Here is a 25,977-nt window from a genome sequence, read left to right as displayed (position 1 = left end):
GTGGGTACCATCTGCAAGTGTGGGTGTTCTTGTGCATATGCCCTCTCTTCCTATCAGCTGGTAGCTTCTCTCTCCACTCTAGTCCTCTGTGGCCACGCCACTGACTCTGAGTCCCCAAGTTCTAGCAGTGGATTTTTCGGATCTTTTTTATCCTAGTCTGCCTTAGTCTTAAAGCTTCACGGAAATTTATTCACCATCATCACAACCTGCAAGCCTCAACTGACAGGTGGCTATACCTGAAGTGTATTGCCTGGGAATAGAACCCAAGTCTCCCACATGAAAGGCAAGAAATAGTTCTGGAGTTGGAGTCCCTGGATGGTGCATTTGGATCTTTAATTGAAAGGTTGGAGATTTGACTCCACCTAGAGGTGCCCTGAAAGAAAGGCCTGGTGATCTACTTCTGACAAGCCAGCCATTGAGAACCCTGTGAAGCACAGTTCTTCTCTGACACACATAGAATTACCATGAGTCAAAGTCAACTCAACAGCAACTGGTTAAAGTAGTTTAAAGAGATAAAAGAAAGGCAATCCTGATGCTGTTAGACCTCTAAGCCCTGGGGGATTAGGAGAAGAGGAAGAACAGAGGATCAGTAGCTTTCTTTTTAACTTTCAGCACTCTGGGGAGCAAATGAAAGATAATGGAATTTTTCTACAAACTCTTTGAAGCCCCCTTGGGTATATGTATGTATATATTTTATGTATTTGGATTTTTTTTTTAATGGGATCATATTCTTGTGCCTTGGTTTCTTTTTAATTTAACACTATTCCTTGGTGAATAGTCTATATCATCATCTATAGTTCTAGTTTATGTTTTAAATAGCTGTTGAGTTATTCTTTGTACTGATGGACCCGAATTTACTTAACTAGTCTCCTACTAATAGACATTGGTCAAAGCTCTTTTTAAAGCTGCATCTTTGTAGTTAAACCATAATGACTTTACAAATAATTCCATGTAAAGGATACATACATCTGAGTAGGTTCCCTTTTTATTTAAGGCATTTTGAATTCTACTTTTTTAAAACCATTTTTGGAGCTTTCTTGTTATGACTGTATTTTAAATAGCCTCAAAGTGATGATTGTAGCTTTGTCTTCAATCAAGAGTATATAATCTTAAGAACCCTGGTAATAAATGTGTTTCTGAGAAAGGATGGAATTGACAATTAAAATGAGGGAGAAATGAGGAAGACCTGCTTTTCAAATTTCATCACTATTTTAAACAATGTTCCAGGTCACATTTCAGAGAAGTCTTACGTACTGCAGTCGCTTTTTCTGAAGCCGTAGAACCTCAACTTGCTAGTTTAAAAGGTATAATTGTTGACACTTCTAAAATTAATGAACCAAAGAATAAAATACTGCATGTACTTCAAGGTTACACTTTGTTTTTTTTTCTTTTGGTAACTAATTCTTTCTGTGCTGCCCCATTAAATATTTTAATAATTTATTTTTATACTCTGATTATTAATCAGAGTTTCACTTTAAAAAGTTAATGCACTTACTAGGTGCTGTTGTTGTTGATAAGTACTGTTGAGCCAGTTCTGACTCATAATGGCCTTGATTAGGGTTTCCGAGGAATGACTGGTGAAGTTTGAACTGCTGACCTTGCGGTCCAGTGCATTAACCTGTACTGTCACACTGGGACTTTAATGTACTATATATGCATATGTTAAAGATTTTTTAAACTGGAATTAAGATAATAAAACCATTAATGTTTTGCCCTAAGCTTTAGTCAGTCTCTCAAAAGAACTTTTTAAACTGTTGCACCTTTCTGTGGGGGAAGGATATTTGCTATTATACAGCAGGAAGAACATCAACCATATACAGCCTTATTAGTGAACTGTCTTTTTTTTTTTTTCATGTCAATGCAGTTATTAATAGAGAAAATCTATCAGATGACCTGGTTTCTGTGCCAGCACCGAGGGGTGACACTTGTTGAACTGATTTTTTGTTCAGGTCAGATACCTTTGCTTCAGACTGTCTTATCTCTTGGCTTTTATCTGCTGTCCCCCTGGCTCTGCACATACTTAAAACAATTATACAAGGAAAACCTAAATATGTGGCATGAATACGTGGATCTTGCCTTATTAGCGGCTGAAAGCAGCCACATACAGCTATTTCACAAGTGCATCATGGTTCACAAAAGAAATTTAAGAGGTCATTTTCTTGTTTTAGGAGTAGTTGTTGGGGAAATGATCCGAGACATGGAGAAAATTCTAGAATAACTGTGTAATGGAGAAGAGGACCTGAAAACAAGAATAAGAATAGTATTTAATTGTGTTTCTTTTTATTGTTGTTGACTTGATTTATGGTTTGCAAAATGACGCAGGAATTTGCTATTTCCTAAGGAAACTGAAGCAGCAGAGTGAAATGCTTTCAGGTAAAAGTATAGACACAATTTTCTGGTGAAAACTGTGAGCCCATTTAATATAGTTGGCATATTAGAAAATGTAACTCTTTATTGTTTTGCTATTTTTTTCATGTAATGTTTATCTTTCAAGTTCTTCGTGGTCCTTTCCCACTCAATCTGTGATAGAGATGAAAGCAGTCAAAGGAAGCACATAATCACCAAGTCATAATGAGATGGTGTTTGAAAGAAAGAACTGTAACAACATCCTGAGGATGAGCAGGTTCTGTTCAGTTTGAATCAAGTGCAGAGAAAAGAAATACCACAGAAGTTCAGATTTACAAGTTGTGATTTAAAAGTGAGAAAGAAATTTCTGAAGGCAAGGGTAATTGGCATGAGTTTCTCTCTCTGAGTTTGCTAGGAATTACCTGGAACTTTCCTTTGTTTAAGGGATTCAGAACAAAATCACATGCAAGAGAGGAAAAAGGTAACAGAACTTGTCAGCACAGGAGGTGAATCAGAGCTTAGAATCCTTTTTTAAGTTCACTCTAGTTCTCCTTTTCCTCTCTCTGCCATCCACATCCTTCTCCCTTCCCCTGCTAGAAGTTTCAGTTTAATGGAAGTTCGTAAGGATGTTTTTGTGGTGAACCCTGGCAACTTGGATGCTTGGCCTCATCTGATATTGTGCAGGTTTTATATTCCTAAAAGCTCTTAGAGGAATTCGAAAAGTATTCTTTTAAAAAAGCAGTTCTTTCTAAAAGAGAAATCATCCCTGATGTGACATCCTACCTAAAGAGAAATCTGATGTACTTCAAGTAGAGGATGTACTTTTCATATATATGAAATAGAATAAAGTCAATCAATACTTTTTAAGAAGCAATGGTATTGAATGAATGATGATCGCTCCAAGTGTATAAAACTTGGCATGTGGAATTGAAAGAACAGTTGCCTACTTCAAAATAAAAACAAAAATCTGAAACCAGTTGCCATTAATCAACTTAGTTATGACTCATGGCGCCCCCATGTGTGTCAGATTAGAACTACACTTTCAGGGTTTTCAAGGACTGAGTTTTCAGGAGTAGATTCCCAGGCCTTCTTCTGAGGTACTTCTAGGGTAGTCGAACCATCAACTTTTCAGTTACTAGGCAAATCATTGACCATTTGCACCACCCCGGGATTCATAGTTGCCTAATCACTAGATATTTATTTTGACTGTACTCCAGCCAACTGGGAAAAAATGGGTTTTCTAGAAACAAGTCTCATTTCAGAAGCAATTGTGACTTGGAAAAGGGTGCTCTGAGGAATTCAAGCCCAGTCTCAACTTTGTTCTAGTTACTATTACAGCTTTCTTTCCTTTTACATGAAATAGCTAGGCAGGAATTTATGGAGGAAACACTGTGTCCTAATCCTTCAACCCCTAACTGAGACAGTGTGTTAGGATGTTCTCTTGAAGGTTGTGGGAAGAAAGTTAAAAAAAAAGACTTGTCCCATGCTAAAGGACTGACAGTTTAAAAAAACAATAAAGATCACCCAAACCAAACTCATTGCCCTGGACTCAATTCTGACTCATAGCAACCTTCTAGGACAGAGCAGAACTGTCCTAGTTTGAAGTCTGTATAAATCTTTATAGCAGCAGAAGACTGCATTTTTTTCTTCCTTGGAGCAGCAGCTCAACCTTTTGGTTAACAGCCCAGTGCTTAACTGCTGTGCACCAGGGTAGATTTGAAAGCTCAAAATCTGTATGGGAAAGTTTTCAATTAACTCTTTTTTTAATATGTGGAAATGAACACATAAATGAGGAAACTACATGTCATCTTTGCTGATTTTGCTTCTAAACTCATTATATTTCTTTAAAAATCAGACTCGTTCATTACATTATTTGTTTCAGTGGATGCTGCCCACCTTCTGCTGTGACCTGTACTTGAAACCCTCCTTGAATTCTCTGTCCCTCCTCACTCCTCACCCCCACCTACCTCCTCTACCCCTGCTGCCCCTGTTGAGTTCTCTTCCTCTCAATTCTTGATGGAGCCATCCTGCTTCAGGCTGTCTGCAATGATCTCCTGGGAGATATCCTTCTACCCATTCAGTTCTTCATTGTTCGCATCCCCACTTAGTTCCTCTATGCTGGGCTGCAAGATAAGGAACCTTGGTGGTGCTGTGGGTTAGATGTTGGGCTGCTAACTGCAAGGTCACTGGTTCAACCCCACTAGCTGGTCCACAAGAGAAAGATGAGACTGTTCCTGTAAAGGTTTATGGTCTCAGAAACCCTATACAAGTCGAAATTAGCTCGATGGCAGTGGGTGTGGTTTTGGTTTGGGCTGCACAATTAATCTTCCTAAAACACCCATTTGCCCTGCTCACTTGCCTCCCTGATAAGAGTTGGAAATTATAAATGATCTCTCCTCTTTACTGCAGGAGTTCCCATCTAGTGCATGTGAAGAGCTCCTTTAACTTCTGTATGAGCCTTGAGACCCAAATCAAACACGCTTCACCGATGCTAATATTAACCCAAATGCCCTCTGCTCTTTTTCCTGGTTAGCTGTTGACGCTAAGAGTGTACTGTGCTTAAACAAAATTTGAGGGCAGAGTTACCATTCTCTACCTTCTTGGCACTAACAAAGAAGTATGCCAGTGGCATCCAGTTGGGGAATCTATTAAGTATTTATTTGAGGTCTACAGGAAGGTTTGGGTCTCCTTGTTGAAGGACTACAAGATAAGAGACAAATTCTTTAGGTCTTTTTACTGCTGCTTGACGGTCTCACACCTGCCATCGTCTTCACACTTATTTTTAATGAGCTGTTTTTCTCCTTTTATTTGGTGGAAACTAACACAAAAGGTAGGAGACCACTTGTCCCCTTTCCTGGTTTTGCTGCTACACACATCGTGAAAGTACTTCCTTTAAAATCAGGCTCCTGGTTCTATACTTCTGTTCAGTTGATGCCACCCTTATTCTATTGGTGACGTGGACTTGAAACTTTGAAATTGTTTTCAGGAGACGACTGAAAATTTCTGTTTCCTGAATTCAAACATTCCTACCTCCACACTCTTAATCATGATGCCCAGATACCTCTTCCCCTTGAAGCCCAACCTGGTTTTGGATCACCACTCCTATAACACCTAGTGCTTTCTAGTGCCATTTTTGCTTTTTCATTAACAGCTAACTGAGTGCCCATTATGCTGAGTAGTATGATGGGAATTCAACTTAGGCAATTTCCTTGTCCTTGGAAGTTTCTGTTTCAATGAGGGAACGTGTTATAACAAAAAGTGCAATCAAATGAGATAGATCAGTACCAATTACCATTACCAACTGCCCTGGTAGGGATCACATTAGAGAGTCTCAGAGTGTGTCAAAATGTGGAACAAAACTCAAAATTATTTTATTAAAAAAAAAAGAACACTGGGTTTACTGGTGGGAAAGAGACTGGAGGAACCTGAAATTGTGGCCTTCAGCTACCCTTCTGAAAAGGAACTCAACCTCATGACCCAGTTTCCAGGCAGGCAGTAGATAGGTTTATGGGGGTTGGGGAACAACAGCACTAGTAATAAGGTATGCTCGCAGTGGTCAATCATTCAAAATCAAAAGGGCAACATTTTCCTAAGGACAAATTTGAGAAGGGAATGAAGGTGGGTGGAATGCAAATAGAAACTACAGGGGGGAAGTAGGGTAACTATTGTTGCATGGAGGGGAATGCAGTTATTGAGATGAAACAAAGTGTATGATTATGTTGAATATAAAGCTAATGATCTTTTCTGTAAACCTTCAGTCAATTCACAATAAAAAAAAAATTGTTTTCACAGTGAGATAAGATTTGGAAAAGACAAGTGCACCAATCTGGGATAAGGTTTGGGATGGAGCAGAGTGGACAGGAAAGGTTTTCTGGAGGAAAACAATGATAGGAACTAGTCTTCTAACATTTTATGGTAGTATATTTTGAGTGGTGTGGTGCCCTGGGTTAATACACAAGACTGCAAAGCCATTTAAACTGCAAGGTTGGTGGTTCAAGCTCACCAGCTGCTCCTCGGAAGCCCTATACAAGGTTGTTATGGGTCAGAAACAACTAACAGCACTTAACAACAACAACAAAAAATTTTTTTTAATGTTTTATTGTGAATTGTGTGATAGTTTACATGGGAGAACATTTAGTTTTACATTCATCCTATCTTATATTGTTTCATTGCCATGGTTACAGTCCCCTTTATGCATCATCAGCCAACCAAAGGGTATACCCTACAAGCCTGACCCCTCGATCTTCAGCACACAGTCCCTCTCCCTCTCTGGATCTGAAGTCCCCAGCTGCTCCATCCCTTCACATCATCATCTCTGCCTCCATCTCAGACATCACTGCTTCTCTGGGTAGGGTCCAGCTCTCCGCTTTTCTCCCTTAATGGTCCCAGGGACCTCCACTCCTAGACTGCAAAGTTGATCACTCCCCTCCTTGCTATAAAACATCTGCCTTTACATTTTCAACTCTCACAATCAGTCCTGATAACAATTATTCACTATTGTATCATAAGAGACCTATCCGCATTTCTTTTTATCAGTCCCGCCTAGACATATTGGATACTACTCCCTGGAGAGTCTACCTTCCTCCACACCTTCTGGATTTAGGTTCCCTCTTGAAAGCTTGTAAACCAGTCACTTCTTGCCTTTGTAGTCCCCGCAGCTTGGATAGCCAATGTCCAAGGTGCCCATCCCTGTCTACTCTGTGTACAGAGGAGGTGGGAATGATCCTCGTTGTAAAGATTTGTTCCCTCTTTTGAGCTACTGCATCCATAGGCGTAGGTCAAATTCATCCAATTGTATCAGATTACTCTTTTTTTCTACTTCTTTCTTCTTCTAGTTGAGGTCTGATCGTCCAGTAATTGAAGCCAGGTCAAGTGGGTATTATCTACAAGTGTGGGTGTGCTTGTGCATATGTCCTCTCTTCTTATCAGCTGGATGCTTCACTCTCCACTCTAGTCCTCTGTGGCTATGTCACTCTGTGCCCAAGATTCCCCAGGTCTTGCCACACTGCTGGCCAACCAGGACTCCATCTGAGTTCACAGGAGTCTATTGAATGTTGTTGGGCTTAGTTCACAGCTTCATTGCTGTTTTTCTCTCACTTCCCCTTATTGGTGACGAACGTGGTCACCAATCAGAGCATGTATTCCCATTGAGTCTTAGTCTTGGAAGGGAGTTTGCTCTGAGGGGACCCAACCACTTGCCTTGATGTCTCCTGGGCGAGCAACTTGCTTGTTCTTATAGTAAACAGTTGGTCTGCCTGTATTGTTTTGTATTTTTCCTGTAGGTCTTTCTTTCAAGAAGTATCTTCTGTTTTTCTAGCTGTTCCAGGCTGGTCTGCTCATCCTTTCAAGTGGAAATTTCCCACCTCTGAAGATTCTGGATGCTGTTCAGGATTCCACCTATAGTCTTATGTAATGCAGAGGCTCCACAGAAAGCCTCCTTACTGGGCACATTATAGCCCCATTTTAGGTATTCCAATCAGTTATAGGCAGAAGACAGACTTACAAGCTTCCTATGGTTATATTTCTGCTTATTCCTTTCTCTCCCCATCAAGTGTCTATTTTATAATGGTATGCAAGGGAAACCAAGATTCAAAAGACAGCCAAGCATCTTAACATTATTTCCCATTCCAGCCATGTCGCAATCTCTGTACCCCAGAGCCCTGTTGTTCCAAGGTTGTGCATACATCATTATTTACCTCTTTCCCACTTAGCCCATGCAAACCTGCCTGATTGTTCCCCCATCTGCTTTGTTCTTCCATTCTCCTCCTCCTTCTTGTGTATTGACCCCCTCCCCACACCAAAACTATCCTGTGTCTATTCCCTGCCCTGTGCTCCACCTTCCCCTCCCTTCCCTCATCTCACCCCCCCACATCCCAGCAACCAGCAAAGAATCTCCCCCACTAGTATGGGTTCTTTTACTTAGTCTTTTACAGTAGTGGTCCTATGCAGTATTTCTCCTTTAACAACAACATATTTTGAGTGAAAGAAAGATCTGGTAGTCTGTGCCTATAAAGACTATTGTTGTTGTTGTTGTTATTGTGCCATCAAGTCAAGTGGGTTCCGACTCATAGTGACCCTTTATAAGGTTTCTGAGGAGCAGCTGCTGAGCTTGAACCACCAACCTTGTGGTTTAAATCAACCTTGCAGACCAGTACATTAGCCCACAACACTACACCATGACTCCCCAGTAAAGACTACAACACTTTGGGGCAGTTCTAATCTGTCACTTGTGCTTGCTAACGAACACCTCCTCCCCACACACACTACCACACATATTTTGAACTATGCATATAATGCTATTTATTTGTTGTTCTTCTTAAATGTTAACTTTTGTCATTCTACGCCTATCCATTACAGATGCAACGAGCAACTGGTTGCTATCTTTTTAGTATTAACTTTCGAAATGATTGTCTAAGAACCATCTCTCGGCTTCTCTTTAGACAAAATAAACCTAATTCCTCTGAGGATTATTCTAAAACCTTATGTTGTGGAGTCTAAAACGACATATACAGGGCTGGTTCAAAAAGCTGCTCAGAGCAGTACATCTAACACAAATCACTGGGATTTTGTTATAGTGCAAATTCTGGCGCAGGTCTGGGTAGGCCTGAGATGTTGCATTTCTAACAAGCTCTAGGGTCATGGCCGATACTGCTCATGCATGCATCATGGCATAGTTTTAGAAAATGTTTCAAGATAAGGAGTTAAGATAAAAATAAGTAAAGATATGTCTGGCCAGAGATTAGACATTCTTTACCCCCTCCCAAGGTAGCGTAGTGGTTACGAATCGGGCTGCGAACCTTAAGGTCAGCGGTTTGAAACTACCAGCTGCTCCGCGGGAGAAAGATGAGGCTTTCTACTCCTGTAAAGATTTACACCCCTTGGAAACCCTGTACTGGGTCGCTATGGGTCGGAACTGACTCTATGGCACTTAACAACAACAACAACAACCCTGATAGTGAGTATTCTGTGTGTCATAGGGAGCTGGGATAAGGTGTGCAGCCACCTAATTGAGGTTGTGCTGTGATTTCCTGAGGCCTCTGGCCACTGAGTAATAGAAAAGCACATCTTGGCAGTGAGGAGTCTTCCTTTTGGCATGCTGCCTGTATCTAACAGGTTTGTGTAACAGTTGTGTTCTAGGAATGGCTTCCAAGCCTATAATGTGCTATCAGGAGTTGGCAGAAAATTTATCTTTGGCTTTTAAGATTCCTGTTAAAAATTCTCATTACTTGTAGGTGTCTCAGCATGTTGAGTGACCTGCCCAAGACCTACTGAAGGAGTCTGCCACAGTGAAATGTCACTGTCTCCTTTTTCTGTTTGATCATTTTCCTGGTAATTTAGATGGATTTTTTTCTTGGCTTCTCTATGATCTTCTATTCTGTAGATATTCTTGTAGACCAAAGACAGGAAAGCATTTGTTGCTGAAAGAATTATTTTCATTGTCCTCCTAGAGAACTTTCCTATGGAATTCCCCATTGGATTGAAACAATGACTTTTAAATCAAGAGATCTTACTCAGTGTTTTGTCTCAATACAAACTGGGAAATGGTGATGCTGTCAGCTTGGCAAGGTGTTTGGTTCTTTGGTTTTCAAATTCAGGTATATCAATCATCTGGAAGTTTTGTTAAAATGAAAATTGCTAGGGTCTACCCCTAGAGTTTCTGATTCAGTAGGTCTGGAACCCAGTTTAAAAAAACAAAACTGTCTTAACTACCTAGTGCTGCTAGAACAGAAATACCAGAAATTAATGGTTTAACAGAAAGAAATGCATTCACTCACAGCTTATGAGGCTAGAAGTGTGAATTCAGAGTGCCAACTCTGGAGAGAGGTCTTTATCTTCTCTCAGTATCTATAGACCTGGCATTCCTTGGTGATCTCCGTGTGTCTTGGCATCAACTTTTCCCTGGATGTACGAGCTTCCTGGTAGGAACTTCAGGTCCAAAGGCTGTTCTTTCTTGGTGTTAGTACCCCCGCCCCTTCTTACTGCTCTCTCTTTATCTCTCATACGATACTAGGTGTTGCAGGCCACACGACTGCCAAACTGCTTAGAATCATGACCCAGCCAAGTTGACACGTATTTTGGGGGCAGACACAATTCAGTCTGTTACACAAACAAACAAGCAAAACCAATTGCTGTCAGGTTGGCCCAATGCCACATAGTCCCGTGTATGTGTGTTAGAGTAGAACACAGTAGAACTGTGTATTCAATGGTTGGTTTTGTTTTTTTAAGTAGATCTCCAGGCCTTAACAAGGCACCTCTGTGTGGTCTTGAACCTCCAACCTCTCAGTTCAGCACATTCACTGATAGTACCACCTGGGATTCCAAGATCTGGAACATAGTCTGAGAATTTGCTGTAACAGTCCTGTTCCTTCCCATGTCCTCAGATGTGTTTGTAAAAAAGGCAGTCAATGGTAACCAGGAAGGTGGGTACATGTTCACAATAGCATACACACTATTGATCACAAGACCATCATTACCTCCCAATGCTCATAGATTTGCTCGTTGCCTTGTAATTTCATCATACTTTTAAACACTGAGAGCAAGGAAGCAACAACTTTCCGTGCAGTCAGTTCCCTTTATGTTAACCCAGCTCGTTTCCCATGAGACATCTTGATTTATGTTAGAGACCCATCCTTCTAAAGTAAGTCTATATGGACACATGGAATGAGGGCAGTTGGGAAACATCTTTCCTACCTACTCTCCTACCACTCAAATACATGCTTTTCAAGATTCTTATTTTTTTTTCCCCTTGACGAAGTTTGCATGACTTGGCTATTTCTATCCCTTTGAATCCCTAAGTGGAATCCTGGTGTAGTGCTGTAGGATAAGCACTGGATTCCTAACTTCGAGGTTGGCAGTTCAAACCCACCAGCTCCTTGGAAATCCTATACAGGGTTGCTATGGGTCGGAAGTGACACTACAGCACTTAACAACAACAAATTCCGTAGCTGTGTCTTGCTTAAATTACAAGGATAATAAGATGGTTTTGTTTGTGCTGGTACTCCTTTGATTAAAGGTGACGACTGATTGTTACATTCTGTCGCCACAGTTCTGGAGCCTCCCAGGAGAGGCACAGTGATCTGGAGCTGGGTCTGGATGACCTTCCCTCAGATGAGGAGGAAGCCATCAACAGTTCTGATGAAGATGACGTCAGCTCTGGTTCTAGTAAAGGAGAACCCGACCCCCTGGAAGACAAACAAGTAAGTTTTTGTAAAGCACAGCTTTTTAAAAATCATTTTTTAAAACATGATTTTATGTTTTCTAAGAATAGTCAAATATCTATTTTCATTTAGAATCACATTTCTTTAAATAAAGACATAAGTAGGGGGGAAAGTAGTCCATCAGCAGTACCCCCAGGATGGTGTGGAATGTTTCAGTGAGTGGAATCTGTGGGGATCTGCACAGCATATTGAGACATGGAGGAAGTCCATGTCACCTAATTCCTATGCTATAATGTATCAATAGGTGATGCTTCCTATTTAAACTGTTTTACTCTGTTTAATTCATTTGTGCTCGTTAATGAATGGTGCATGGTGATTTTTCAGCTTGTATATTGTTGCTAGATTAGAGTGGCTTTGGAGTCCAACTGTCTTGGTTTAAATCTCAGCTTCACCACTTATGATCTGGGTCCAAAACCAAAACAACCCTGTTGCCACCAAGTTTATTCCACCTCGTAGGATAAGGTAAAACTTCCTCATATGGTCTCTGAGGCTAAAATCTTTCTGGAAGCTGACAATTACATCTTTCTCTTATGGAGCAAGTAGCCTATGGGTTTGAACCACTAACCTTTCAGTTAGCATTTAAGCTAGTAAAAACCTCATCATCATACTCACTTATGATCTGGGTAGCTTTGAGCTAATTATTTAACCTTTGGGCTAAAAAGCCCTATCTTAGATGAAGAAAATAATAGTACTTACAAGATTGTGAGGATTGTGATTTGGCATATGTTGTGTTGCCTCGAATTTACTTGATATGACTTTTCTATCCAAAGTCACCTTAATTCTCACCAAGTGATTGGTGACCATGAAAATAAAGTATACAGAACTCTAAGGCTGGGATAGGTTAGTTTTGCCCTCCAGCTAGGCTTAAAAGGAACCACCTCAGAAGTAGAGATGGAAGATGGTCCCGGGACCATCAAGAAGGAAGAGCATGAGTGTCATGTGCGATCCCTCCCTAGATAAACAGCGATGGCAGAGGCGGTGGCATGAGGACACAGATTCACTTCGGGCTCTAGACCCATGGACTGAATAAAGCTGAGTACCTATGGGCTTACAGACTGGCTTATAGAATGTGCCCTGTAGGCGCTCACAGACTGACTAAAAGAGGACATGGCTGAGAGGCAGAAGACAAGAGTGAGGCATGCCTGCAGTGTGGCACACAAGAGGTCTTTCTGACTGGAGAACTACTGTGTTGTGAGTTGATTTTGAACCTGAATTGTGCCCTGTTCACTTCCCTAATAGACCCCATAATTATGAGAATTATTATGAGTTCTGTGTGCCCATTGCAATGGATTATCAAACCCAGATGTGAAGCTGCCAGTGCTGTGGGAGGGATGGCTGGTGTCAGGATAGGGGAAAGAAGGGTGTAAGGTAGAAGAGTGTCTGACCCCTGTTTCACAGGAATAGGTCTTGGGCTGATTTTGAGTTTGATTCTCTTTCCTGCTTATGAAGCCAGGGGAAGTCAGATATGTCAGATATGCATATGTAAAGCCCTAGAACACACATAACATGTTACATACATGCATATGTTACATGCATAGAACATATGCATATGTAAAGCCCTAGAATATTGCCAAGCATGGATGTAAGTGTGCAATGATCATTTATTTTTTATTACTAGCAAGATTTGATTTCTGTTCTGTGAAATGTTGAATCATGGAGTTGGGAGTAACTGCTAGAAATTGTTTAGCATTAAAGCAGGTGAGTGTATAAGGCTGAAGAATAACCTTGTTCTTAAAGATGTACAGCTTCCCTCCACAATCTCTGGGTTTTATCTGGATCTGTGTCTCCCTAGCATCTCTGTCTTGCTCTAATTTGCAAACTCACTTTCTATGTTGCTTCTTCATGGACCTAGACTCTAGAGATCTTTCTAGAACATCCACTGTGGTTCAGGTTTCTAGTTTTGTGCTAGAGATAAAGCAGTGTTCCAAGTCATCTCTTCTCTAGTGGAGCTTACATGCTAATGGGGCAAGAGGGGCCATGAACAAATTAACACTAAGAACTTAAGGGATTTCTGTGTTAATGAAAGAAATAAAGCAGAGCGATGTGCTAGAAATTGTAAAGCACTGGACTGCAAAGTCGGTTTGAACCATAGGGTCGGCGGTTCAAATTCACCAGCTGCTTCTCGGAAACCCTATACAATGTGGCTCTGAGTCAGAACCCATTCGATGGCACTTAACAATAACAACATATTGCATAAAGTCTCTGGGAAAGTCTCTGGGAAAGCGATATTTTACTGAGACTTAAATGAATGTAAGAGATAAGCAGATTCAAACTGTTTTCTTCCCAAAAATCAAACAAATCAAATTGATTCTCCCTCATAGTAACTGCCTCATCAGGTTTCCAAAGCTGTAAATCTTTACAAAGCCGACTGCCACATCTTTCTCCCACAAAGCAGATTTATGCATCTTTCTCCCAAGGAGTGGCTGGTGGGTTCAAACTGCCGACCTTTTAGTTAACAGTCTACTGCTTAAATGACAGTGCCACCAGGGCTCCTGTGTGCTGTAGTTAATCATTCTTTATTCTCTTTGATAACCAACAATCCCAAGATGGTCATATTTCCCCTAACAGATGTGTCTACTGCTTAACTCCTTTTCATTCTTTTCCCTATACTTATGGTGAACAAAACTAGTTTCTGTGTTCTACTAGGGATCTCCCTAATTCACCTTATCAATGAAGGTTTAAGGAGAAATTGCTAAGCTTTTTGTATCAGGCATCTTCTCTACACATCCTGTCCTAACACTGCCTGACTAACTTACTCTTTTGTGGTCAGTGGAGACTCCCAGGGTTCCTTCCTTGAATTTGGGCCTTTCATTTTCCCTTCCTGTATTTATATTATTGTATTTTGCCCTGAGTTGTGCCTCATTGCAGTATTCACCCTTTCACATTGTGATTATTTCTTCAGTTAATCACGCATTCATATTTATCATTTTTGTGCATGATGCCAATAGATTGTCTCTTTAGAATTCTCAGCCATTCTGATGAACTGATTATCTGTTCATCTGAGACATCTGAGATACTAGAATGGACAAATTCTGCAGTGTTTGGCAGTTGTTAGTCCATCTAACCATAGCCTGGTGAGTTATTTTCTGTTAAGTAATTTGCTGTCGTGGTGGTTATGAAGAACTCAGTCTCTGGAGCCAGGTTGTCTGGGTTCTCCCCCACTTACTAGCTCTGGCATCTGGATCACTGTATTAACTTTTGTGTCTCAGTATCTCCATCTGTATTGTTGTAAGGATTAAATAATTAATTATATGCTGTTTAGAACAATTCCTGACACATATGAGTGCGTGGAATTCTTAAGTCTTTATTTTTATTTTGTTGCTGCTGTTAAGAATATACCCAACAAAGCATACAGCAGTTCAGTGGTGTCTGCATTTGATCATTTAGTGCTATTGAGTGCATTCTCTGAGTTATACAACCATTTCCACTTTCCTTTTAGGAATTGTTCTTCCCTGAGCTAATTAATGTTAATGGAGGTGGAACCACTTAAAACAAAAGGTGATGCTGGTTGTATAACTTGATAATATAATCCTTGTCACTAAATGGTAACTGCCCTCTAAGGTGTCTATCAAAAGGAGTCTTGGTGGTATAGTGAGGTAAGCATTGGAAAGCTAACTGAAAGATTAGGTAGGGGTTTGAATTCATGAGCAGCTTCCAAGAGAACAATGTGGCAGTCTATTTCCGTAAAGATTTACATCAATTCTACTTGTCTTATAGTGTCGCTATGAGTTGAAATTGACTCGAGAACAGTACATTTGGTTTTTGTGTTTAAGTTTCCTATTTAATCTTTTTGAATCCTGGTGTAGCACTGAAGAATAACACTGTGCTACTTACTAGCTGCAAGATTGACAGTTCAAACCTACCAGCTGTTCCTAGGAAACCCTATACAAGTCACTATGCATCAGAATCACCTTGACAGCACTTAACAGCAACATTTAAACTTTTAACCTGTTGTCAGTTTCATCTCATTTGTTGTTGTTGTTAAGTACTGTTGAGTTAGTTCCAACTCATAGCAACCCCGTTTTGGGTTTCCGAGGAGAGGCTGGTGTGTGCCAACCTTGTGGTTCATATTCCATTGCTTATCCGGTGCTTATCCTACAGCACCATATCAGTTTGATCCCATATAGATAGTTCTTAAAAGAGCATAATGCTCAAGACATTTTTTTACTAGTTAAGCTAAACAAACTCTTTCTTGGTTTTAGGAATACTTAAGGAGATATTTTTGGCTTAGGGGTTAAGGAGTATCTCAGCAGTAGTTTCAGAGATTAATCTGGAGTCCATGAGAATTTGAAATTCTGTCCTGCATTTCCCCCTTTTGATTGGTGTTTTTTTATAGTGTAGTAATAGTGGACAGGCAACATCCAGTACCTTCAATCTCACGACCAAGTAGGCAATTCCATGGAAGCAATTAGCCACATGTTTCACATCAGCTTGATGCTTCTTCTGCCTCTGTTTCTCCAGATGAATAAAAACCAATTGTTGTGCCTTATATGGCCACATGCAAGCTTTTAAGATGCCAGGTTGTTGTTGTTAAGTGCCATCGAGTCAGTTCCGACCCATAGCAACCCTGTACAGGGTTTCCAAGGAGCAGCTGGTGAGCTTGAACCACCAACCTTGCAGTTCAGACGGCTTTGCAGTCTGGCAAGACACCAAATCCCCATAGCAGCTACATTTTTTGCCCCATTGTTGTAAATATGTCCACCACAGTTTTTGCCAACTCAACTCCTTACAGGTGTGTACAACATACTGACAGCATTTACAATAATTGGCTGTGCAACCCCACCCTGAATCAGTGAGATATAACCATCCCTGTTTGCCCTCTTCCCCCCTCACAACTACTGTATCCTTTTGCATTTCCACCTGCAATGTGTAACAGTTCCAATTTTTCAACATCCTTGCCAACATTTGTTATTTTCAGTTGTTGTTGTTTTTTAAAGTCTTGTTGTTGTTGTCAGGTGCCATCAAGTCGGAACCGACTCATAGCGACCCCATGCACAGCAGAACGAAACAATGTCCATTCCTGGGGCAACCTCACTACCATTGCCACACTTGAGTCCATCGATGTTGCCACCTGGCCAATCCATCTCATTGGGGGTCTTCCTCTTTTTCTCCTACCCTCTATCTTACCAAGCATGATATCCTTCTCCAGCAACTGTTCCCTCCAGACAATATGTCCAAAGTATGAGAGATGAAGTTTAGCCATCTTGGCCTCTAAGGAGCACTCTGGCTGCACTTCTTCCAAAACAGATTGGAATTAGCCATTCTAAAACTCCAAAGCCAAACTGTTGTTGAATCTATTCCATCTCATATCAACCTTATAGGACAGGAAACCAAAGGGTTTCCAAGGCTGTAAATCTTTACAGAAGCTGACTGCCACCTCTTTGTTCTGTGGAGCTTCTGGTGGGTTTGAACCATTGACCTTTGGGTTAGTAGAGCCAAATGCTTTAACCATGGTGCCACCAGGGCTCCTTCTAGTGGGAGTGAAATGGTATCTCATTGTGGTTTTCATTTGCATTGCTCTGACTGATGATGCTGAGCATCTTTTGATGAGTCTGGAAGCCATTTGAAAGCTGCCTTTGGTGAGATGTCAACCCAGGTCCTCTGAAGAGTAAATTTAGAATCCTGAGACCCTTGTTTCAGTCCCAGCTCTCCACTTAACTAATCAAAAAGATTTTTTAAGTCGACCAATTTGTTTACACCAGTTGACTTCTCCGACTTGCTCTTTTTGTAAATCTTCTTTGTAAAATAGTTCACGTGGTACTGTACCTTCTTAACAGTGGAGTAAAGAGACAATGTGACTCCTGGAAACCTAAGAGAAGCTTGTCCTTTCGAGCTTAATCACACCGTCACCTTATCTGTGGGATAGCTTAATGATAAATAGATGTTTCTCAGGTACATCTGGATGTTAATTTTTTTGTTGTTTTATTTTGTAGTAGAAGTCTTCAATAGGATAGCAGAGGCCTTTGAATAACTCTATGAAAAAATCATGGACAAGTTTTATGGAAGTTTATGTGTAGTGAACAAATGCAAAAGGAACAAAGTTAAGGAATTACAGAAGTAAGCTATTATCAAGGGACCAGGACATAAAAGTAGATTTCAGATCAAAGTTCTGTTTGGGAATTTGTTTGACCTTCACAAAATAATTTCATTCATTCATGTCTCATATTTCAACTTCTTCAGCAGTGTACTTTTGGGAGATGATGTTATTTAAAAAGTCATCTGCTTTGAAGTATGGTATAATTTAAGTGAGGATTTTCATTCACTCAAAGTTGATATGCAAAGTATGGCCTCTTACAAGGTCTTACAGTGGGGTATGTTTTCCCATCATCAGTTGGCTTGGGTCAGAATTAGTCATTGTTCTTACAAGTTGAGACGATACAAAGTTTTTTTGTTTGGCTTATCAGAGTAAAGTGGGTGATAGAATACATGTTGTTTGTTATTATTAAGTTTCAGAGTTCATTCCCATACTATCTCACATGATGAAATATCTGTAATGAGATTTTGTTTGAGTTTACATTTTCATGTCACTTACCACAAATTCAGATTCAGTGCACAGACACAAAAGCAGTATCTCTGGTCTTATATTCTGAGAAGGTGGCAGCCACCCTTGTACATATTTGTTTATTCATAAATATTTGCTTCACAGTGGACCAGACACTGTGCCAACATGCAGGAGGATATAAAGTGAATAAGACTGTACACTAGAGGGAATACATGTTAGTAGGCATGTAAGTGCCGTCCACTGTGTTAAGCATTACAAGAATGACACCAACGAGAGAGTAATTAATTTCGTGGTTTAGAGGTCGTGGGGAGAGAACACTGAGACAATTGTCACAAGCTTTTTGAATGGACAACCTTTGAGTACCATCTTAAAAGATGACTTGAAATATGACAGTCAGAAATTCTTGGGGAGAAGGGAAGGTGGTAGGTGGATAGGCAAGGCAGAGGGAAAGGCTGGTGTAGAAGAGCAGGCATGAACAGAGCATACTGGGATTGTAAGGTGGCTCCAGTTTGGCTGCAGTACTGGTGTGGCACTGTGAGTTAATGCGCTGGACTGCAAAGTTGGTTTAAACTGCAAGGTCGTCGGTTCATGCTCACCAGCTGCTTTTCAGAAATCCTATACAGGGTTGCTATGGGCTAGAACCAACTCAATGGCATTTAACAACAACAACAACTGGGAGAACACAGTGTGGAGGAATAGCAAAGAGATCAGATGCATCACTGAGTGCTCTATGCACATGGCAAAGGAGAGTTTGGCTTTTGATAGCCATGGTTGATATGGAGCTGACGATGGGGCTCAGGCTGATGGTTAACATGGTAATATTTGAATTTTAGAGCTATGAAGGGGCTTCACAAAGTTTTTGGGAAATTTTCACTATCTTTCCATTCCATTTTTCCACCAACTTTTTTAAGCCCCCTCATATTACTCTGGAAGTAATGTAGAGAATGGATGCCATGGAGTGACCCAAGCAAACCACTTGGGCTGTTGCTGTCAGACAAGTCAGTCATAAGGTGGCAGTGTTGGAGGAGAGGCAAGAATCAGTTAAAGAAATACCCAGCAGAACAAATTGACAGGACTTGATAACTTCAGCTTAACAACTGAAGTTGGCAGTGAAGACTAGAGAGAAGAGTCCGTGTTCTGGCCTTCAGGAGTGGGTATCTGTAGCCTCTAGCATGTTTAAAGAGTCACTAAAGATTATCAAATGTTTTATTCTTTGTGAAGCTTTTCCTGAATTACACATCTCAGTCTGATTAAGATCTTTTTCTCCTTCAACACGTCAACCTATTTTATAGTTGTCCTTATATACTTGTACAGCTGTTTGTATATTTGGTTTGCTCTTCTTAACTACTTCCTGAAGATTGGGACTATTTCTTACTTAACCTTTAATTTCCTCTGCTAACAGCCACTTCTGTGTCCCATCTCACTGAATCAGAATTTCAAAGCCAAGTTACCTGGGAATCAAAGTTAAGCTCGTTCTGGTGATGAGTGATTAAGTGCTTGGCTGCTAAGTGAAAGTTCAGTGGTTTGAACCTACCAGTCACTCCACAAGAAACACTCGTGGCAGTCTACTTGCATAAATATTTACAGCTTTGAAAACCCTATGGGGTAGTTCTACTCTGGCCTATTGTTAAATTCCAACTCACAGTGACCCTGTATAGAGTTTCCCAGGAGTGGCTGGTGAGCCTGTACCACTAACCTTGCAGTTTAAATCAACCTTGCAGTCCAGTGCTTATACTACAGTGCCACTAGACTGGAAGGTCAGTTTGAGCTGCAAGGTTGGCAATTCAAACTCACCAGCTGCTCCTTGCTAACCTATATACTATGCTATCACTATGAGTCAGGACCAACTCAGTGTTAGTTAACAACAACAATAAGATTTTGAGGGATACTCTAGTGGCTTATTCCCTTGAATGACCCTAATGAGCATTGGACTACAAATCGCAAGGTTGGTGGTTAGAGCCCACCAGCCATTCTGTGGGAGAAAGATGAGGCTTTCTGTTCCTGCAAAGGTTTACAGCATTGGAAACCCTACATTGTGTACCTTTGAGTGGGAACCAACTGGGCATCATATAACAATCACAACAATGTCTGTATAGAGCATAAGTAGGTATTCTTTTAAAAGTAAAATATGATTCAGAAGGTTTTCATTCACACTTAGCTTGTTATATAGTTCCAAGCTTACCAGCTGCTCCCCTGGAAAGTCTATACAGAATTGCTATGGCTCAAAACCAACTCAACGGGACTTAACAGCAACAACAATGGTTAAACTGTATCTATTTTTATACTTTGGTTTTGACACTGGAAGCAGGTTAAAAACCTGATTTTTTTTTTTTTTTTTTTTTTAAATAAAGAACTGCGATAATCCTTTAACCTAGCAAGCTCATGCTCAAGTAAACAGCCTTTCCAGAATCATCTGTGATTTCACTTCAGAAGGAAGGCACTACCATTATTCTCTTCTTGTGTCTTTTCTTCAACGACTGCCTGACTTCTGGATTGGCAGGGCCCTTTTTTATGTTTATTGTGACTTTGTCCCAGCAGTACCCTAAAGAGAGTTTCTTTTCAATTCTTTAGAAGAAAACTGCCTTGACTCTAAGAGCATATTTCTAAAATATATTTTAAGGAAATGGCAAAAGCCTGTGGCTTTAATGTTGACTTGTGTTCGGTGTAGACTGTGAGGAAGAGCCCACTGCAGGTGCACATAAATTATCTGGCTTAGACTAGCTTTATAGCATGAAGTTCCAGCAGCATCCCACCACATATAGAATGATGAGGTAGGAGGAGGGGCTTGCTTGGAAGGATGCCAGGAGGCATGCAAGCATTGAATTTGCTGAACTGTGACCACCTCAGCTTGCTACCATAATGGAGAGCCAGAGCAGCTTTCCTTGGTTATTTTGATATATGTGTGTCAAATATATACACACATATATACTATATGTAATATGGTGTTTGCATAAATCACATAACCTCCTAGTTCAGAGATCATATCATGGGCGTTAATCAACACATATGTATATTTACAGTGAAATTCTCTTACATATCTCTAATGGATTCAGATGAAGAGGTAGAACAAAGGATATCTGTGCTGACATCAGATAAAACTTGGCTGAAAGCAGAGATTACCAGAAAGATGTTTACCTTTATTTTATTTACTATGAAAATGCTTTAAACTGTGTGGATCATGACAAGCTATGGATAACCTTGCGGAGAATGAGTATGTCAGAACACTTCATTGTGCTCATGAGGAACCTGTACATAGAACAAGAGGAAGTTGTTTGAGCAGAACACGGAAACACCAAGTGGTTTAAAATTAGGAAAGGTGTGCATCATGACTGTATTCTTTCACCATACTTAATTTGTATGCTGAGCAAATAATCAGAGAAGCTGGGTTATATGAAGTAGAATGTGGCATCAGGATTAATTAACAACCAGCGATATGCAGATGATACAACCATGCTTGGTAAAATTGAAGAGAACTTAAAATACTTACTGATTAAGTTCAAAGACCACATCCTTCCGAATGGATTGCACCTCAATATAAAGAAAACAAAAGTCCTCTCCACTGGACCAGAAAATAACATGATAAATGGAGAAAAGATTGAAGTCAAAGACTTCATTTTGCTTGGATCCACTATCACCGCTCGTGGAAGGAGTACTCAAGAAATCAAATGTCATACTGCATTAGGCAAATCTGCCCAAGACCTTTTCAAAGTATTTAAGAGCAAATATATCTGTTTGAGGACACATGTGCTCCTGAACAAAGCCATGGTATTTTCAACAGCCTCATATACCTGTGAAAGTTAGACAGTGAATAAGGAAAACCACAGAAGAATTGATGCACTTGAGTTATGGTGTTGGAGAAGAATGTTGAAAGTACCATAAACTGCCAGCAGTACAAACAAATCTATTGAAAGAAGTACAGCCAGAGTGTTCCTTAGAAGCCAGGATGGCAAGACTCCATCTCTCGTACTTCAGACGTATTATCTGGAAGGACCATGCCCTGTTGTAGGGTCCGTGAAAAAGAGCAAGACCCAAAACAGCAGCAGTGGGCTCAAGCATAACAGTAATTGCGAGGACGGTGCAGGGCCAGTCACTGGTTGGTTCTGTTGTAACCAGGGTCGCTCACAGCACCTGACAGCAGCAACAGCAATGGATGTTCACTAGTAATTCTTAATTCTTAAATTACATGTTTTCGCCCAAAGGATGAAAGTTCTTCTGATGCCTGTAGGTGTTATTTCCTCTGTAGACTGTGACTTTTCAGGTGTAAACCATTGGCAGCCCCAGGACCATCTGTCAGGGCAGCCCTGCTGATGGTGACGATTACTGGTTACTCTTACTTCCTCCTATATCCTCGTTTATCCTTCATCTCAATTTCCACATCTGCCATTTGAGATATTATGTAGTATGAAGTGTGTACTCATGGGAAACATAAATATAGCCATAGAATTTGTATATCACTGGCTCAGAACTATCATTACCCATATGAGTTCATACATTCTTTTTGTTTTTCAGGTTTAATATCTCATTTTTTATTTTGAGGACTGCTGAAGAGGGGAAGAAAAAAATAACCTGAAACTGAATATATAGTCTGTATTACTAGGCAGTAGTCCTAGTGTGGCGCTGTAGGTTAATACCCTGCACTGTGAAGTCACTTTGAATGAGTTCATGCATTCTTCATGTCCTCTTTTCCACAGGGTGAAAGTACTGGAACGAAGAGTAAAGTTCATCATATTGCCAAAGAGATCATGAGTTCAGAGAAAGTGTAGGTATCTAGTTTTTTATTCTGAAGAGTTTTCACCCACTGGTTCATTTGAAACGTTTCTTTCATTGCCTTTTTTCTTTTTTTTTAAACAGGTTTGTCGATGTGTTAAAACTTTTACATATTGTAAGTATCTGCTAATATTTTCTTGAAGTGTAAGACTATTTCCTTTTGCATCTTTCCCTACCCCAAAGACTTTGTTATTGTTGTTGTTAAGTGCCATCAAATCAGTTCTGACTCATAACAACTCTGTATAGGGTTTCTGGAGAGCAACTGGTGAGTTTGAACTGCCGACTTTGAGGCTCAAACCAACCTTGAGGTCAAGTGCTTACCCTAGGGTACCACACTGAAACAAATTCCATGCATATGCATTTATTGTGATTCCTAACTCATGTTTATCTTTTTCAGCTTTGTGCACATGTATTAATATAGAAATTTTCTAAAATGTATATATCTTGTGCATATAGATATACCTGAATGCTCCTTGAAAAGTAGAGTTTTTAAATCTTCATCTCTCTGAAGTTTTAAAACTTTTATCTTTATAGCAAGGAGCTTCAAATATAATATTTTTGGGCCATTTGAAGATCTGCTATCAGTAGAGTTTTGCACTAATAATGTGTAAAGAATGTCATAATCATTGTACAAACAAAATCATTTTTCTCCTATGTGAATATGCTACCAGAAACAGACACTTAAAATAGACATTTTATAAAAGTTCTATTTTTTATTTTTATAGCTATCAATTTGAATGGACCTGTTGAAAAAAAATTATGATACGTTAATTATATAGTCACTTTTGTCATGCATTTCTTTGTACCTGCAATTTTTTACAAGTTTCATTAAGTATTGGTAGTTAAAGTGCTTTTGCTGTTACTTTATTCCAATTATATTTTGGCAAGATATTAAGGTTTAACAAAAGAAAGGGGCAAAGTAGAGGAAACAGTGAGGAAAGAAACTGTCATGAAAGTTCACTTAAATGGTGTAATTATTAACATCATTTTGAACTTCATTGCTGAGAAATAGTAGATTCACTAAATATACACCTATCTGTAGCTCTGCAAAAGGTATGGTATCCTTATTTTTACGTTGTCCCGATGAACATTTCCATATGAACATGAATAATGAGGATTTGAATTCACCAATGATTCTTTTGTGCTCTGTTGATCTAGTAGAACATGGAGGCCCAATTCTCCTGTGAGAATTAAAAAAAAACTGTTAGCATTGCTAATTCATTGGAGAAATAATTGCCCTCTGAATAGTTTCTCATAACCCTTGCCTGTTGGTAAGTTCATTTTTGTAATGAATTTAAAAAACCCAGTACTATAACATTTGGTCACCAGTATTTTAAACGACTGAACTTAGGTTATTTAAAGTAACTTAATAAAAGGTGGATCTTTAAAAGTTTTTGATTTGTGAAGTTTCAAGGCTAATATCATTTAGAAACTTTTCAAAGTAAACTCTGGTACGTCTGCCGCTGTGTTCTGAACATTGCAGGGGGAGATTAAATGGATGTTTTCTGGAAAACTGAATGTAATATGTATATCTAGGACAAATTATACTTATTTGTTATATTTTTTGACCAAAACCAGAAATACCCACTGCCGTTGAATCAACTCTGATTCATAGCATCCATATAGGACAGGGCAGAATAATCTTTAGGGTTTCTAAATCTTTATAGGAGCAAACAGCCTTATCTTTCTTCCTAAGAGCGTTTGGTGGCTTTAAACCTCCACCCTTGTTAGCAGCCCAATACCTAACCTGTAGCACCACATAGTTACGTAGGAATAGAAATGTTTACCTATATGCAAATTAATTGCTAAGCTCTTAGAGGTAAAAAAGGGGGGTACTTCAGAGTCAGACTTCCATTTGAACCGCAGTTTCCTATTTCAGCAAATCCTGCATGGAATACATGTTGTGGATACAGCTATGAATAACAGCACCTGCCATTTTGGTTTTTAAAGTCTAGTTCAGTGCTCCTCAGATTCTTATACTAAGGGACTGGAAGTTTTTTGTAAACCCTTTCAACCTATGACAGACCAGTACTTTTTTGTAAAATACAATAAAAAATATCATGGCTATCTCAAATTGGTATAATGGAATAATTTATCCATTATTCTCCCCTTTTGACTTCTCTTTTGCAGACCAATAACCAACAAAATATGCAGGTCATTGTCTGTCTGCAGGTCACACTTAGAAGCATAGTGATTCTTCTGTTATTAACTACCTTTGTGAATTTCAGAAAATAGTTGAACCTTTTATATCTTGTTTTTATCATTTGTAAACTGGGAATTTTTATACCCATCTCTCAGAAATAAAGTATATAAAAGGGCCTAGTATCGTATGTGGCATGTAGTAGGCTCTCGAATTACCTTTCTTTTATCATTTTCTTTCTCTTGTAGAGCATCAGTGAGTGAGAAATACTCATTCTCCTATCACAAGGCAGTAGACTTTGTGATTCTACCCTTTCAAATGCCTTTTTTTCCCCTGTACTAAAATTTTATATTAATGAAGGAAGTTTTTATCCTAGTAGGAAGACTGTTACATGTTTTATCACTTTATTTTCTTATTTGAAAACCTATGATCTATTCATATCTATATTTTTAGAACAAATCATAAGCATGGTAGTGAATGGATAATAAGACCAAAGTATATCCCTTATCCTCTCAGATCTGATAGATTCCCTTCTACTGAAAAGAATGAACCATTCTCAAACCACTTTACCTGAATATTTTTGAAACCATCACTTTTAATGTAGAAGTCAGAGTAGATCACTGCCAACCTTATATTATTTAATATTCTGTCTAGAGTTTGCAAATGTTAACTCACCAAAGCCTATCCCTACTGGTGTCTTAACAAGAGTACATTTATCAGGTTGTAAACTATTTCTAGGAATGGTGTTCACACAGGGTAATGTGGGTGAAGCAAAGGATCTTCTTGTTTCTCTCCTCCATTCCACCACCTTATTAAAACTCATCTTTGTTCTTCTACTGAAGGTACTCCACAAAGCTCACAGATTGGTAACTTTAATACTGACCTGTGCTGCTGTCTGGAGTCCTGGTGTGGTGCTGTGGGTTAATGTGCTGGACTCCAAAGTTGGTTTGAACCGCAAGACCAGCAGTTCAAGCTCAGCAGGCACTCCTTGGAAACCCTATACG

General features: G+C 39.7%; 1 protein-coding gene across 1 annotated transcript in view; it reads left to right on the top strand.

Annotated features, from left to right (window-relative positions):
• FGD6 (FYVE, RhoGEF and PH domain containing 6) overlaps positions 1–25,977 on the top strand; it is a 144,460-nt gene that overhangs the window by 41,280 nt on the left and 77,203 nt on the right. Inside the window, exons 3-5 of the mRNA XM_006871812.1 lie at positions 11,393–11,543; positions 22,758–22,825; positions 22,918–22,948. Coding sequence (XP_006871874.1) covers positions 11,393–11,543; positions 22,758–22,825; positions 22,918–22,948 — 250 coding nt within the window. The remainder of the gene's footprint in view (positions 1–11,392; positions 11,544–22,757; positions 22,826–22,917; positions 22,949–25,977) is intronic.

This window comes from Chrysochloris asiatica, unplaced genomic scaffold (genome assembly GCF_000296735.1).
Source record: "Chrysochloris asiatica unplaced genomic scaffold, ChrAsi1.0 scaffold00174, whole genome shotgun sequence".
In the NCBI taxonomy this organism is placed as follows: domain Eukaryota; kingdom Metazoa; phylum Chordata; class Mammalia; order Afrosoricida; family Chrysochloridae; genus Chrysochloris; species Chrysochloris asiatica.
The sequence above is the reverse complement of the archived record's forward strand: the minus strand, read 5'-3'. Positions and strand labels throughout refer to the sequence as shown.